This window comes from Terrapene carolina, unplaced genomic scaffold (genome assembly GCF_002925995.2).
Source record: "Terrapene carolina triunguis isolate 2854851 unplaced genomic scaffold, T_m_triunguis-2.0 Scaffold95, whole genome shotgun sequence".
In the NCBI taxonomy this organism is placed as follows: domain Eukaryota; kingdom Metazoa; phylum Chordata; order Testudines; family Emydidae; genus Terrapene; species Terrapene triunguis.
In genome coordinates this window covers 44727186-44741576 of record NW_020664446.1, presented here as the reverse complement: position 1 = coordinate 44741576, position 14391 = coordinate 44727186, and the positions used below count along the sequence as shown (strand labels likewise).

General features: G+C 40.1%; 1 protein-coding gene across 1 annotated transcript in view; it reads left to right on the top strand.

Annotated features, from left to right (window-relative positions):
• Positions 1-14391, top strand: part of MYPN (myopalladin) — a 97203-nt gene that overhangs the window by 62684 nt on the left and 20128 nt on the right. The window contains exons 12-13 of the mRNA XM_026650890.2: positions 885-1032; positions 9551-9643. Of these exons, the coding sequence (XP_026506675.1) occupies positions 885-1032; positions 9551-9643 (241 nt within the window). The remainder of the gene's footprint in view (positions 1-884; positions 1033-9550; positions 9644-14391) is intronic.

Sequence of the window (14391 nt, the reverse complement as noted above, 5' to 3'; positions counted from 1 at the left end):
CAGTGAAGTGGGTTGGACTAGATGACCTCTTGAGGTGCCTTCCAGCCCTACATTTCTATGATATACCAGAACTTTAGCTTCATTATTTTGCATTGGTGATGTTAAGAATTACTGCAGTAGGAGTGGTGAGATAACACCAAACTTGTGTGGGATGATCTAAGATAAATGTGCTTTTCATAGTGATGGACTGTTACCCCTTCTACCGATACTTCCCATTAGTCAGAACACAACTAATTAATTATATTAGTACATTGCAGATTTACTCCCCAGTTGCTTTTGGGGCAGGAAGGCCATAGTGTTCCAATGTCCTAGTCTCTTACCGTAGAGACTGTTGTTTAATATTCAAACATTTATTAAAGTTTGCTTTAGTTTAAAAAGAGACAGCATTTCACAAATGGAAAAGTAGGGATTTGGCCTAGAAGAACCAGGATGGGGAGGGCACAGAAAGGAATGAATAATCAGGGAAAATATGAGAAGAGAAGGGGAGGGTGAAGATACACCCACTACATGGTTGCCCTGGTAAGGTAAACACCATTAACTTTTTTGGTATGTTACATCTATGTCTCTGTGTACCTGCACCTAGATGTACACACATTTCTTGAATAGCTTGGTGTTATTCTGATGACATCATTCCAGAAAGCAAGGATCTGGAACCAAGATGTAGTATCTAATGCGTATTCTTTTCTAAATGTGCATTCTTAATTCCTACTGGCATTAACGAGAGTTAAATGCACACAGTAAGATAGTAAATTTTTGTTCTCTGTTTAATAGATAAAGCAATCAGCTGATTTCTTTGCATATTTAGAGTTTAATGAATGACATTACAAAAGTGATTGACTACTATTTATCACTACTAGCATTTTAGTAACAGATCTGTTTTCTAGAGCATCCCATGGACTAATGAAGAAAAATCTAAAGCCCCTGCAATTAGCAACGGATGATTATATTCACAACAATAAAGTTGCAGTTGTAAGGGACCTGCAGAGAAAAATGCATTTCAAAGAGGATGTCCGTCGACATAGTAGTCAGCAGGTAAAAATATTGATTGTTATTAAAGTACACTTCATTCACTCATCATAAGCAAAATAGATGTTGAGTCTTATGGGACACAGATGCGTGTAAGACTGTGAGGTCTCGTAGTAAGTACTACTTTGCAATAACAAACAAGTTTTTAAAAGGATATAAAGAGATATGGATTGTAGAATTTTGTACTGTGAGAGTTCTTATTTTTGCTTGATAATCTGTAATAGAAAATATTTAGATAGTAGTGCAAGAATATAAAACCTTATGTGGGCGTAGGCTCTTCACCTGTACTGGATTTCACTTCCTCACTTTTCATGACATTTAATTAATTACACACATCTTAATTCATCTACTGTACATATTTGATACAACTTAAGTAGAGGAACTAATTGTATGAAAGATTGCTTATTTACTTGGGTTGAAATAGTATGAATTAATATGCTATTTTAATTCTTTTTGTTATGAACATTTTTTCAGACAGCTGAGTAATATTAATTGAGATGTTATTTCATTATCAGCTTATCATAAAAATGTTTGTGGTAGCCGTTATGTCCTTCAGTAGGAACTTCAAAGCCAGTTTTAGGTGAGCTTGATTAAATACGTTTTTAACAAAGCTCAAGAAAGTGAGTATCAGTTGAAATCAACTAGAATCAGTAAATACTTTAAAATGTGGGTGAATAAGAAAATAAGGTGGCAACAAAATGTTGGGGGAGGCTGGGGGAATTCCTTGATAATGCAGATTCAATAGCCATTTAACAATATTGGTATGAACTTGGACATGAAGGACTGAGAGTCTACAAATGGCTACAGAGTAGCCATTTTATCTGTGGGAAAGTATTCTGTTCTCACCACTTATATGGGACCCCTTGTACTAAACCCATTTACTGAGGCTTAGTCCAAAAAGGAGGGATTTTCCCAAGTTTCTCACAAACAAGAACTTTAAGCATCTCTGAAAGAGAATACACAGATATCTGAAAACTGTGGCCCTGTGGCGTCAGTTACCCACTGTTACAACTGCTGTTGTAATCTCTGGCTTTTTAATTATGCTGTTAACCTTTCCTCTAATGGATTCCCCTCCTAGAACACTTCTAGTAAAACAATTGGCATGTGGTATGTTTTGCAGATGAATCACAAGTGTTACAGTTTGTACTTGCTAGGGTAGTAAGACAAATTATTTAGATAACTACTGTGAAATACCAGTCAGTCTTTCAAGTTAACTGCATGATAACTTCTGTAGAAACAAGGGGCACTACATAGTATTAAAGTTATCTACTGATACCACAAGTTATTTATATACTGTATTTATCATTAGGTATGAGGCCAAACCAAAATCCTGAATCCTGCAGCCCAAGAACTTTGAGGAAGTTCAGATTTGACCCATCTCTAATTACTATGATAACTTGCCAGACAACTTCCAATTTTGGGGAGGTTCAACAAAAGTTAATGTTAAAAAAAGAGGGGAAGTCTAGTTCCACTGCAAAATGAACAATCCATCTCCTCCACAAGGGACTCAGTGTTTGAGCTAAATCCACTGTTTTCACCTCTGCTTCCCAAATCCCCACCCTGAACCACTAACATTTTTATACCTCCACAACTCGGGGAGGAGACTGCTTTGGTTGATACTAGCACCTGAAAGTTTGAGAGAAAACCTCTTGGTATTGGTCTTCAAACAGGACATGAAATGAAGGAGGGGGGGGGAAAGAACAGTGGACATATGGATGCATTATATCTAGGTGTTTCTGTACTTGGCCACATGGGTGAGGGGTTCTGTCCCAACAAATGAAATATTGAAAAAGATTTTTTTTTGGATCAGTTATTTCTGCATTAACTTGGCTTTTTGTTTGTTTGTTTGGGTTTTTTTTTTTTCTTTTTCTTTTTTTTTCTTTTGGAGTACCAGGAGAGTTCTTTTTTAGGAATTTATATTCAGTTTTTATCAAACACTGATAAATCAGTACTGCATAGAAAAGATAAGTATTTAATGAATGGATATGAGTATTGTCCTATATTGAGCTTAGCTAGTAGTTTCATTATATTTGATTTTCTCAATATTGTTTTTACTAGGGCTGTCAAGCGATTAAAAAAACGTAATCGCGCGATTAAAAAAATTGTGATTAATTGCGCTGTTAAATAATAACAGATTACCATTTATTTAAATATTTTTCAATTTTTCTACATTTTCAAATGTATTGATTTCAATTACAACACAGAATAAAAAGTGTACAGTGTTCACTTTATATTTATTTTTGATTACAAATATTTGCACTGCATAAAACAAAATAAATAGTATTTTTCCATTCACATAATACAAGTACTGCAGTGCAATTTCTTTATCATGAAAGTTGAATTTACAAATGGAGAATTATGTACAAAAAAAACTGCATTCAAAAATAAAACAATGTAAAACTTTAGAGCCTACAAGTCCAATCAGTCCTACTTCAACCAATCGCTCAGACAAACAAGTTTGTTTATAGTTGCAGAAGATAATGCTTTTGCATGGCACTGTTCTAGCCAGCGTCGCAAGATATTTACATGCTAGATGTACTAAAGATTCATATGTCCCTTGATGCTTCAACCACCATTCCAGAGGACATGTGTCCATGCTGATGATGGGTTCTGCTCAATAATGATCCAAATCAGAGCGGACCAACGCATGTTCATTTTCATCATCTGAGTCAGATGCCACCAGCCGAAGGTTGATTTTCTTTTTTGGTGGTTCAGGTTCTGTAGTTTCCGCATCGGAGTGTTGCTCTTTTAAGACATCTGAAAGCATGCTCCACATCTCATCCCTCTCAGATTTTGGAAGGCACTTCAGATTCTTAAATCTTGGGTTGAGTGCTATAACTATCTTTAGAAATTTCAGATTGGTATCTTCTTTGCATTTTGTCAAATTTGCAGTGAAAGTGTTCTTAAAACGAACAACATGTGCTGGGTCATCATCTGAGACTGCTATAACATGAAATATGTGGCAGAATGTGGGTAAAACAGAGCAGGAGACATACAATTCTCCCCCAAGGAGTTCAGTCACAAATTTAATTAACGCATTATTTTTTTAACGAGCGTCATCAGCATGGAAGCATGTCCTCTGGAACGATGGCCGAAGCATATGAATCTTTAGCGCATCTGGCATGTAAATATCTTGTGACGCCAGTTACAACAGTGCCATGTGAATGCCTGTTCTCACTTTCAGGTGATATTATAATTAAGAAGTGGGTAGCATTATCTCCTGTAAATGTAAACAAACTTGTTTCTCTTAGCGATTGGCTGAACAAAAAGTAGGACTGAGTGGACTTGTAGGCTCTAAAGTCTTACATTGTTATATTTTTGAATGCAGTTTTTTTTGTACATAATTCTCCATTTGTAAATTCAACTTTCATGATAAAGAGATTGCACTACAGTACTTGTATGAGGTGAATTGAAAAATACTATTTCTTTCATCATTTTTACAGTACAAATATTTGTAATAAAAAATAATATAAAGTGAGCACTGTATACTTCGTATTTTGTGTTGTAATTGAAATGGATATATTTGAAAATGTAGAAAACCACCCAAAAATATTTAATAAATTTCAATTGGTATTCTATTGTTTAACAGTGCGGTTAATCATGATTAATTTTTTTAATCGTGATTAATTTTTTTGAGTTAATCACGTGAGTTAACTGCAATTAATCGACAGCCATCGTTTTTACACATATTATCTCCATCTCCTCCTAAATGTTGTTGTGTAGTATTTTTCTTATGCAGAGTGTTGTATTGTATCTCAAATATCAGAGGGGTAGCCGTGTTAGTCTGTATCCACAAAAAACAACGAGGAGTCCAGTGGCACCTTAAAGACTAACAAATTTATTTGGGCATAAGCTTTTGTGGGTTTTTTTACCCACGAAAGCTTAGGCCCAAATAAAGAAAGCTTATGCCCAGATAAATTTGTTAGTCTTTAAGGTGCCACTGGACTACTAGTTGGTATTGTATCTCAGAGTTGTCTGAATTTCAGTGGCAGGGAAAGTGATTGCTGTATAATACAATTTGTGAAGCATCTTGGGAACATCCGGAATGAAAGATGTACTATGCTGAATATAAAGTGCTGCTATCATTTTATTATATTACTATAATTACTATTATATTACACAAGAGTGATTCCATATAAATGTATGTCTTGATTCCCTATTTATTATCCAACAATGACTTTCACATGAAATCTGTTCAGCTTACAAGTCAAGAGTTTGCTAACTGTGCACTCAGCATGATATTTTATAATCCAGATGTGTTCCTTCAGCTTCATCCAGTACATCATTCATCACCAACAATAAAGGATATAAGATGCAGAACATAGCCAGTAATTTTGCTGATGATGCATGAGGTGGAATAGATTATAATATAGTCTTTTACAGCTATGTTAGCTGTGCAGTACTGGCAGGAGTAAAGACATGTTTTTGCTAATGGATATAGCAGATGTAAATTTTACTGTGTGTGCAGTAATAAGATGCCATTTTTACTAAATACTTTAATCATCATAACCATCCTTTAAACTGAATTATGCTTACAAGCTTCATTTCAATGGGACTATGAATGGGAAAAGTTCTACTATTTGGACAACACTTGTGAGTTAACAGCAGTATTATTTCCTTGGAAAGCTACCATACAAGTTATATAATTGATAGGAAAACAAAGATAATGAAATCTCCAAACCCTGTGTTATAGTAAAATTAAGGGAACTAAATCTACAATAATCAAGAAAAGTTAGAGTTAAAGAATGAGAACAAGGAGTTGGATTAGTTGTGTGAGTAGAACCCTTGCAGCCCTAAGAATTATGAATTGTACCCACACATTTATGTTGTTTACCATGAAGAAAACTATGCAGCAGTGCTCTCTGGCTGTATCTCATATGAGACATTGAGAGCAGCACACAGCCCTCAAACACATATGTATGCTTCCCTTTCCCTGGTGAATATGATAATGTCCAGGATACAGCAGGCCTAGAGTTTATCTATGGGCTCTTCTAGGCACCCTAACCAATAACAGAACTACACCTCATAAAAACCAAACACAGCAACAGCAGATCAGAGTTCATTTCCTTTTTATTTATTCTGCACCAACACCAACAAAACAACCAATCATTGATAACCACAATTATCTCATCTCAGATCCCACAAAACACAGTCAAACCTCACAAAGACCCCCAAAACTCACTCAAAAAACCCTGTACCCTAAAGGACTATAATCACACATACTTCAGCCATCCCGAAAAGCAACATACAAATTTAGGCTATTTTGGACGAAGGGAGGGAACTAAATTCCAAAGTAAATTCTCATGGAGAATGCCCAGTTGTATAATACAAGACAAAACAGGGTTAGTAATTGGCAATGTGCCAAAGGATACAATTCAAGATCTTGGTATTAATATGTAAAACTCTTAGCAATCTGGGCTCTCTGGGAACGTCTACACAGCAAAAACAACCCTGTAGCAGTGAGTCTCAGAGCCCGGGTCAACTGACTCAGAATTGAGGGGCTCACACTGTCTAAAAACAACAATGTAGCCTTTTGGGCTTGGGCTGGAGCCCAGGTCTGAGACCTGGCAAGAGGGGAAGGGTCTCAGAGCCCAGTTTCCAGCCAGAGTGTCTACACTGCTATTTTTAGCCCACCAGCACAAGCCCATGAGCCCAGGGAAGGGTTGCTGTGTATTTGTACCCTAATTACTTGAGCAGTCACCAATTGCTTTATGTCCCTGGCTAACAGTTTTGGTCTTTTTTAAGGCCCTAGGTCTAATCAAGATCAAAGAGAAAGGTCTCTCTCGGACAACGGTTCTCATTGATAGAATTCACCACCTAGAAAACAGTCATTGAGCTTTTCACACTCTGCATGTTGGGACACTGCAAACCCATTAATTCAGTTGGTCTGCCTTTGACAGTTTGGGTGCACCTTGTCCTCCCCTCCACCCACACACACATTTGCTCTTTCTTCTGTTTTCCTCTTGCATCTGACTACTTGAGAACTGATCATTTGGGGGTGATTTATATTTTTGATGCCTGTGTATTATATGCAAGTGGCTGTGATTTTAGATTTTTACTATTTTATATTACATTTTTGACTGTACAGCAAGATGTCACTGTGACGGGTTCCCCCTGGGGTGCCACTTGGAACTGGGGTACCACTGAGCCCGCCTGACCCACCAACCCGGGCTCCTTTTCACACTGTGGTGCTGTGATAAGTTGCTAAATTCTCCAAGCTTGCTCTTTCACCAGCATACACACAGATAGGGACCTACCCAGCTGCAGCTTTACACACAGATGCTGAGATCAGCTCTGCATGGGAAGGCTCAGCTAAGGCACCTCCCAGTTGATAAGGCACCCTCCTCCCCCCCACACACACACACTCTGGAGTGTAAACCCAAAATTGTACCATCTTGCGCTGCACAGGGAACTACACAGCGTAAGCTCATAAAATTCGCCCCTCCCTCAATGTGGAGAGAGATATGCAACAGCTTTCTGCCCTAAATTATAATTTCCACATACTGGTTTTAAACAAAACAAAAACAAGTTTATTAACAACAAAAAATAGATTTTAAGCTATTATAAGTGATAGCAAACAGATCAAAGCAGATTACCTTAGTAAATAAACAAAACCACAAACTGAGCTTAACACACTAGATAGGTAAGATATGAATTAGCAAATTCTCACCCTGAGTAATAAACAGGCTGGCAGATTCTTAAGGCACAAGCTGCCTTGGCTTTCCTGGGTTTTCATACACAGGCTAAAAATCCCTCTAGCCTGGGACCATCACTTCCCACAGTTCAGTCCTTGCCCCTCAGGTATTTCCAGGTGTGTTGTTGTAGGGAGAGTGAGGTACCATCATGATGTCACTGAACCCCTTTTATATCTTCTTCTCACTTGCTGAAAGGCTCTTTTGCTGTGACCTGAGTCAAACAGTTCCCATTGTGTAGTGCTATCTCTGAGAGGTTTCTATTATACACAGTTCCTGGGGTAATCCTTGTGCTTGGGTGCATTTCCTCAATAAGCCATTAATATTGTTGGGCCTTTTTACTGTTGTACCTGAAAGGCTGCTTGTGGGTGTTTTCAACCTCACATGTTTCAGTAACACATACATAGCCAAACTTCATCACTTCACATATGACGATAGCAAATACCATCCAATGAGATATTACTGTCTAGCAGATCAAGACTTTTAGAATGATACCTCACAAGGCATACTTTGTACAAAACATATCCTAATTACATGACAGTGGTGAATATTGGGATGCCAGGGTGTCACAGTCACCACAGCTGCAGGAACAAAGAACCCTGCGTTTTAGTTCTTAAATTGCAGCTCAAGCCTTTGTTCTCTTCCCTTTGGCCATTTTATTGTCCAGGACTCCAGTCTAGATTTATTACTCAAACTTGTGATCATTAATTAGTTTACTGTGTGATGCTTTATGAAATGCTTTACTGATGTCCAGGTTAGTCACAATCAGAACCACCTTTCTTTAATCTTTTTATGTAAATCACCCTTTAAAAATTTCTATAGCCTTTGTTTGACAAGATCAGTTATTCAGAAAACCTGTCAGCAATCACTTTGTTTGTGTTCTTTCATGCTAATCCTAAAAACAAAAACAAATCAAACACACACACACACACACACACACACACACAAAATGAGGAAATAGACAAATAGACTAAAATCTATTAAAGTTTACAGTATTTACTTATTTCAGCAAGAGATTCATGTTCCCCATTTTAAGTTTCTTATGATACCTTCACTCAATAAAAGTTAAAGTTACGATTCCTACAGCAATATTAATATGGCCTTGTTTTACTTTATATATTATTGTAGTTTTAACAAAACCTTTGAATTATAGACATAAGAGAAAACAGGAAGAGGAAATATGACACGTACAACATTCCTGAGTTAATTGTACTGTAGGAACCTTATCTTCGGCATTTCCTGACTTTTAAAATTTAAACTGTGCAAACCTAGGCCATGATCCTGCATAGTCATCTCCATGAAGCCCCACTGACATATCTGGGATTCCACATGAACACAACAATTTGCCAGCATGGATCAGTGCAGGATCAGAATGTTGCAATAACAGTCATTTTTGCATGCCATTTTTTTTTAGTAAAGAAACACACAAGAAAGAAAAAATGCTTATGGTTGACTTTTAAATGAGTCCATCAGATGGACTCCCTTCTCCCATATTCTCTGCTATAAAATAGCACAATATAAAGGAGAAAATGCTCCTATTTTGTAATTACATACTGCATCTTCTTTTTGATAGCAGCCAGTATCAAATAAAAATCAGTAGAAAAACTGCTGAAATACCCCAAGTATCTAGAACAAGTATCAGACTCTCCAATTATGTGGTAATATTTCATTACCTCTGAACTTCATTTATTATATTTTGATTCCAAAATCAGCTCCAGATTCATTAAAATTATACCTTTAAGTGTTATGGTACTATCTTCCTAATCCCTAATCTTACTTCCCTCTGGTATGGTACTATCTTCCTAATCCCTAATCTTACTTCCCTCTGCTAGAGAACAACATATGATGAAAAACTGACCCACAGACTTCAGGGACCAAGCAATGATTCCCCAGTCTTCAACTATACAACTCAAGATGTATCCAAGGTACAACATTATTATCCAACTTTTGTTACAACATATGTAATTCTTGTCACTAGATTTTTCATTTCCAAATTCTGCGTTTGACACAATCGGTAAAAAAAAAATGATATGAAAATAATTGCTTCATTGTTCTAGAAAGTTATTATATTTGCATTTCTTTGTAGGTTTGAAAAATTTCATGATCAGCATTTGTGCTGCTAAACACACTAATATAGTTTAAAACTATACATTTGAGCCAGTCCAGTAGCAGGTCTTTGCACTGCTAAACAAAGATCCTGTGTAAAAATCTCTGGGCTCAAACTGTGGTCCTTAGGGTAGCAGGGGCTGGGAGTGCTGTGAAGACATCACACTTGGCACTGGCAGAATGGAATGCCTTTTGTTGCTTGATGTTGACTACGCTGGAGGTTCAAAGAGCAGTAACCATTCCAACAATTCTGCTGTGTTGGGTTGGGTTCTCCTTTGCACTGTAATAACTCAAATGACTATACAAGAGAAGATTCAGGTGCCATGCGTTCTTCTTTGTTCCTTATTACAATGTGCATAAAAACCAAGAGTTTGTTTATTGGCTTCTGTAGTCCAAATCCCCATCCTCTAAATTTTCAGGGTCTCAGATTGTTGTGGTCACGCAACTTGCTTACTCCATGAAGACATAACACTCCCCATCCTCATTCAAGTTCCATCTAATTCAACTGTAGCCAAAAGTTGCCTTCCTGAATTCTCCAAATTATCCATGGATTTACTGTACCTTACTTCTGACCTCATATCCTCTACCTAATCACCTGCTCAATCACCCTATTCTTCCCCAGAGCCCTGTAGCTACACAACTGTACATGACACTTTACAAAACAGTGTAGCTAGAGCACTGCTGAGGGATAAAAGCTGTTGTAAGAGATTTTCTGATGTCCTAAATGCACAAAGAACAACATTTTTGTTTAGTGACTCGCAGACAACTTCACAATTGTTAATCTGCAACCACAGTTTAACGATCCCTGATATTAAGGTGAAACTAGAGCATAGTTTGATTGGACAGGTCTGGAACTTGGGGAAGCCAGGCCTGGAAAGTAAGTGATCAACATAGATCAGAATTCCCCCTAATACAACGTATTATGTTCAGATCAAGATACTTATTTGATAGGTTATTCTTTTCAACATTCCAAGGAAGGAATGGAAAAGTGGTTAGCATACTAGTCTGGGACATGGGAGACCAAGATTCAATTACTTGCTCCACCACAGACTTCCCATATGATATTGGGCAAGTCACTAAGGGCAGGTCTACACTTACCGGGTAGTTCGACGGCTGGCAATCGAAGTTCCGGGTTCGATTTATCGCGTCTGGTCTGGACGCGATAAATCGAACCAGGAAGTGCTCGCCGTCGACTGCGGTACTCCAGCTCAACGAGAGGAGTACTGCGGAGTCGACGGGGAGCCTGCCTGCCACGTGTGGACCGCGTCTGAACCGCGGTAAGTTCGAAGTAAGGTATGTCGAATTCAGCTACGTTATTCACGTAGCTGAATTTGCGTACCTTACTTCGATTTGGGTGCTAAGTGTAGACCAAGCCTAAGTATCTGTAAAATGGGAAGAATAGTACTTTCCTACCTCTCTGAGGTGTTGTGAGGGTAAATGCAGTAAAAAAGAGATTGTCAGTTGCTCAGATACGATGGTAAATGTGGACTATATAAGTGTTTAAGATACAGTAGAACCAGGGCCGGTGCAAGGAAGTTTCGCGCCCTAGGCGAAACTTCCACCTTGTGCCCCCCCTCACCCAGCTAACCCCCCCCCCCCCCTCCGCCGCACCCCCCCCCTGGGGAGCCCCCCCCCCACGGCAGCTAACCCCGCCTGGGGAGACCACCCCAGCTCACCTCGGCTCCGCCTCCTCCACTGAGCACGCTGGCGCCGCTCTAATTCTCCTCCCCTTGCAGGCTTGCGGCGCCAATTGGAGGAGACTTAGAGTGGGGGCTGTGTGCTCAGCGGAGGAGGCAGAGTGGAGGTGATCTGGGGTGGGGAGCGGTTCCCCTGTGTGCCCCCCCCATTACTGCGGGTGACCCTCCCCGCGCGCCCCCCCACCCCACCCCAGCTCACCTCCACTCCACCTCCTCGCCTGAGCGGGCTTCTACGCGCCCCCAACCACTAGGCGCCGTAGGCGGCCGCCTAGTTTGCCTAAATGGTTGCACCGGCCCTGAGTAGAACCTCAGAGTTACGAACTGACCAGTCAACCACATACCTCATTTTGAACCGGAAGTACACAATCAGGCAGCATCAGAGACAACCAAAAACAGCAAATACAGTACAATAGTGCAGTGGTTTTCAAACTGCGGGTCGCGACCCAATACTGGGTCGCGGAATGTAAGGCACTGGGTTGCGACAGCTCTGGTCAGCACCACTGATCGGGCCATTAAAAGTCCCGTCAGCAGTGCTGCCCGGCTAAGGCAGGCTAGTCCCTACCTGTTCTGACACCACGCTGTACCCTGGAAGCTGCCAGCAGCAAATCCAACTCCTAGACTGGGGGGTCATGGGGCTCCGCATGCTACCCCAAGCACCGTCTCTGCACTCCCATTGGCCAGTTCCTGGCCAATGGGAGCTGGGGGGCAGTGCCTGCAGGAGAGAGCTGCGCGGAGCCGCTTGCGCACCTCCGCCTAGGAGCTGGACCTCTGCACCCCCGCTGTGCCGCTGACTGGGAGCCGCCCAAGGTAAGCCAAACACTCTGAAGTATATGCCTTCCTACTTTAAAGTTATGCTGTAACAAACCTCAATGTCAGGACACAATTGCATCATTTGTGGGGAAAGTAAAGTGTGTGATAGGTATATAATCATGATCCCTTGAAATAGGTGTTTACTTATGCTAAACAATTTGTTCCACCTTGTATTTAGCTGTGACACTCTGAATGCTTTTCCCACACCTGAAGAAGAGCTCTGCGTGGCTCAAAAGCATGTCTCTCTGACCAACAGAAGTTGGTCCAATAAAAGATATGACCTCACCCACCTTGTCTCTCAAAGGAAATACAGGATGTCAAGACTCTGAAAAAAAATTCTGTTCTGGTGGTAGACAAGCTATTTGTCCAGTTTGAAACCAGACAGTCCTGTTTTCATACAGTTTGTGCCTGTCTGATACTAATAAAACACTGAACGTGGTTTTGTCTGGTATCATACATGGAGGATGCCATTTCCCAGAGAACACTCCTCTGCCCCCAGTGGCATGACCCTGTGTGTGAGCTCACGCTGGCTAGGGTCAGGCAGTACATTCTGAACAATGGCATCCTCTGTGCTACATGTGAGAGGTCATGCTGGCAAGGGTGGAGGGGTCACGTAGGTGGGGGTGGGGAGAACCAAGGGGATGTCCTGTATTCTGGAGATGCATCAGTGGCTATCCTGTGGGGCCTTAGAGAAACTAGTAATAATGTCTTCAGGTCCTGGGAGATGGTAGGGGGAGTCTGTACAAGTGTTTGCTCTCTGCTCTCAGAAGCTACCTGAAGAATTCCAAAGAAGCCCTTAGAAGTTCTCACAGCAAATTTCAAATCTAAGAAGAATGAAATGAGATATCAGAAAAGTGTGGACATGGAAAAAAAGAGAAATATCTGCTTAGAATCACAGCTTATGAGAGAAACTGGTGTATCTGAATTTGGATGATTTAATTTATGAGTAACTCCAGGAAAAAAGGAGATGACTATGAAGCATTTTAATGCCAAGGCTATTTCTTAAAATACACAAATCACTCTCTGATTTCATATGGAATCTGCCCCCACACAGTCCTGTTCCCAGCACCAGAAAAAACAATTGATTGCTTAACTTCCCCGTAGACCTGTACAAAGGCCAAAACCTGTAGTTTGCAGGAAAACATGATACATTTGGTAGATCTGAAATCAGAGTAACTCCTGATTTACGCTAGTGTAACAGATTAGAATTTGGCCTATCATATAAAGTGATATGCTAAGACGTCCTTTGTGAAAGAAAAAACTAAACAAGATGAAATTCAGTAAGGATGTATTCAGCTTGCCAGCTGGTGGTGAGGCAAACCTTAACCAACCATTACAGTAGGTAACACCATCTTGTGGATGCATCCTGCACAATACCACAGACTTGTGGGCTCAGGAACTCTGATCTGGCTGTGTTGTGTTCACTGCAGAGGAGGGAGACAAAAATGTATTTCCCCCACTTTTCTGCTCCCTCAACTCCCATTCTGGGTTAGCCAGTTCAGCCTCCCACATAAGTTAGAGAAGTCTGAAGGCTGTAATGTGCACTGGCTGGTAACTGTATCTTAGGGCATCAGAATGTACAGTATCATTCCTCAGCCCCAACCCCTCATATCCCCACCACGCCCCCTACACTGGGTTGTTAGGACAGGGGGGTGAAGAGACAGATCTATGCCAGCCAGGGATTCCCTTACACAGGGAAATCTATAACTAGCCTATTTAGGCAGCTCCTGTTGTACAAGGAGGGTTGGGGAGTGGAGAAGGAGCCTATGGTCTGTAGATAGCAACTTTTAGCGACCACAAAAAGGAGAGTCCTTCTAGCTGAGTGAAAGGAACTATGCTGCACTTCTTATCTGACAGGCAGTCTTTGCTTATCTTGCACATGAGGCTATTAAAATATGTCATGTGGGGTATTATGAGGGCTGATTCATAAATATTTGTAAATCTTTAGAGGGAAGATGCTTTAAAAATTCAAAGTATTATTATCCTGTATAAAGAAAAACCATCACTATCTTTTCAGAAATACTTACCGGTAATTTCTGAAATATGTCTCTTAGGGTCTT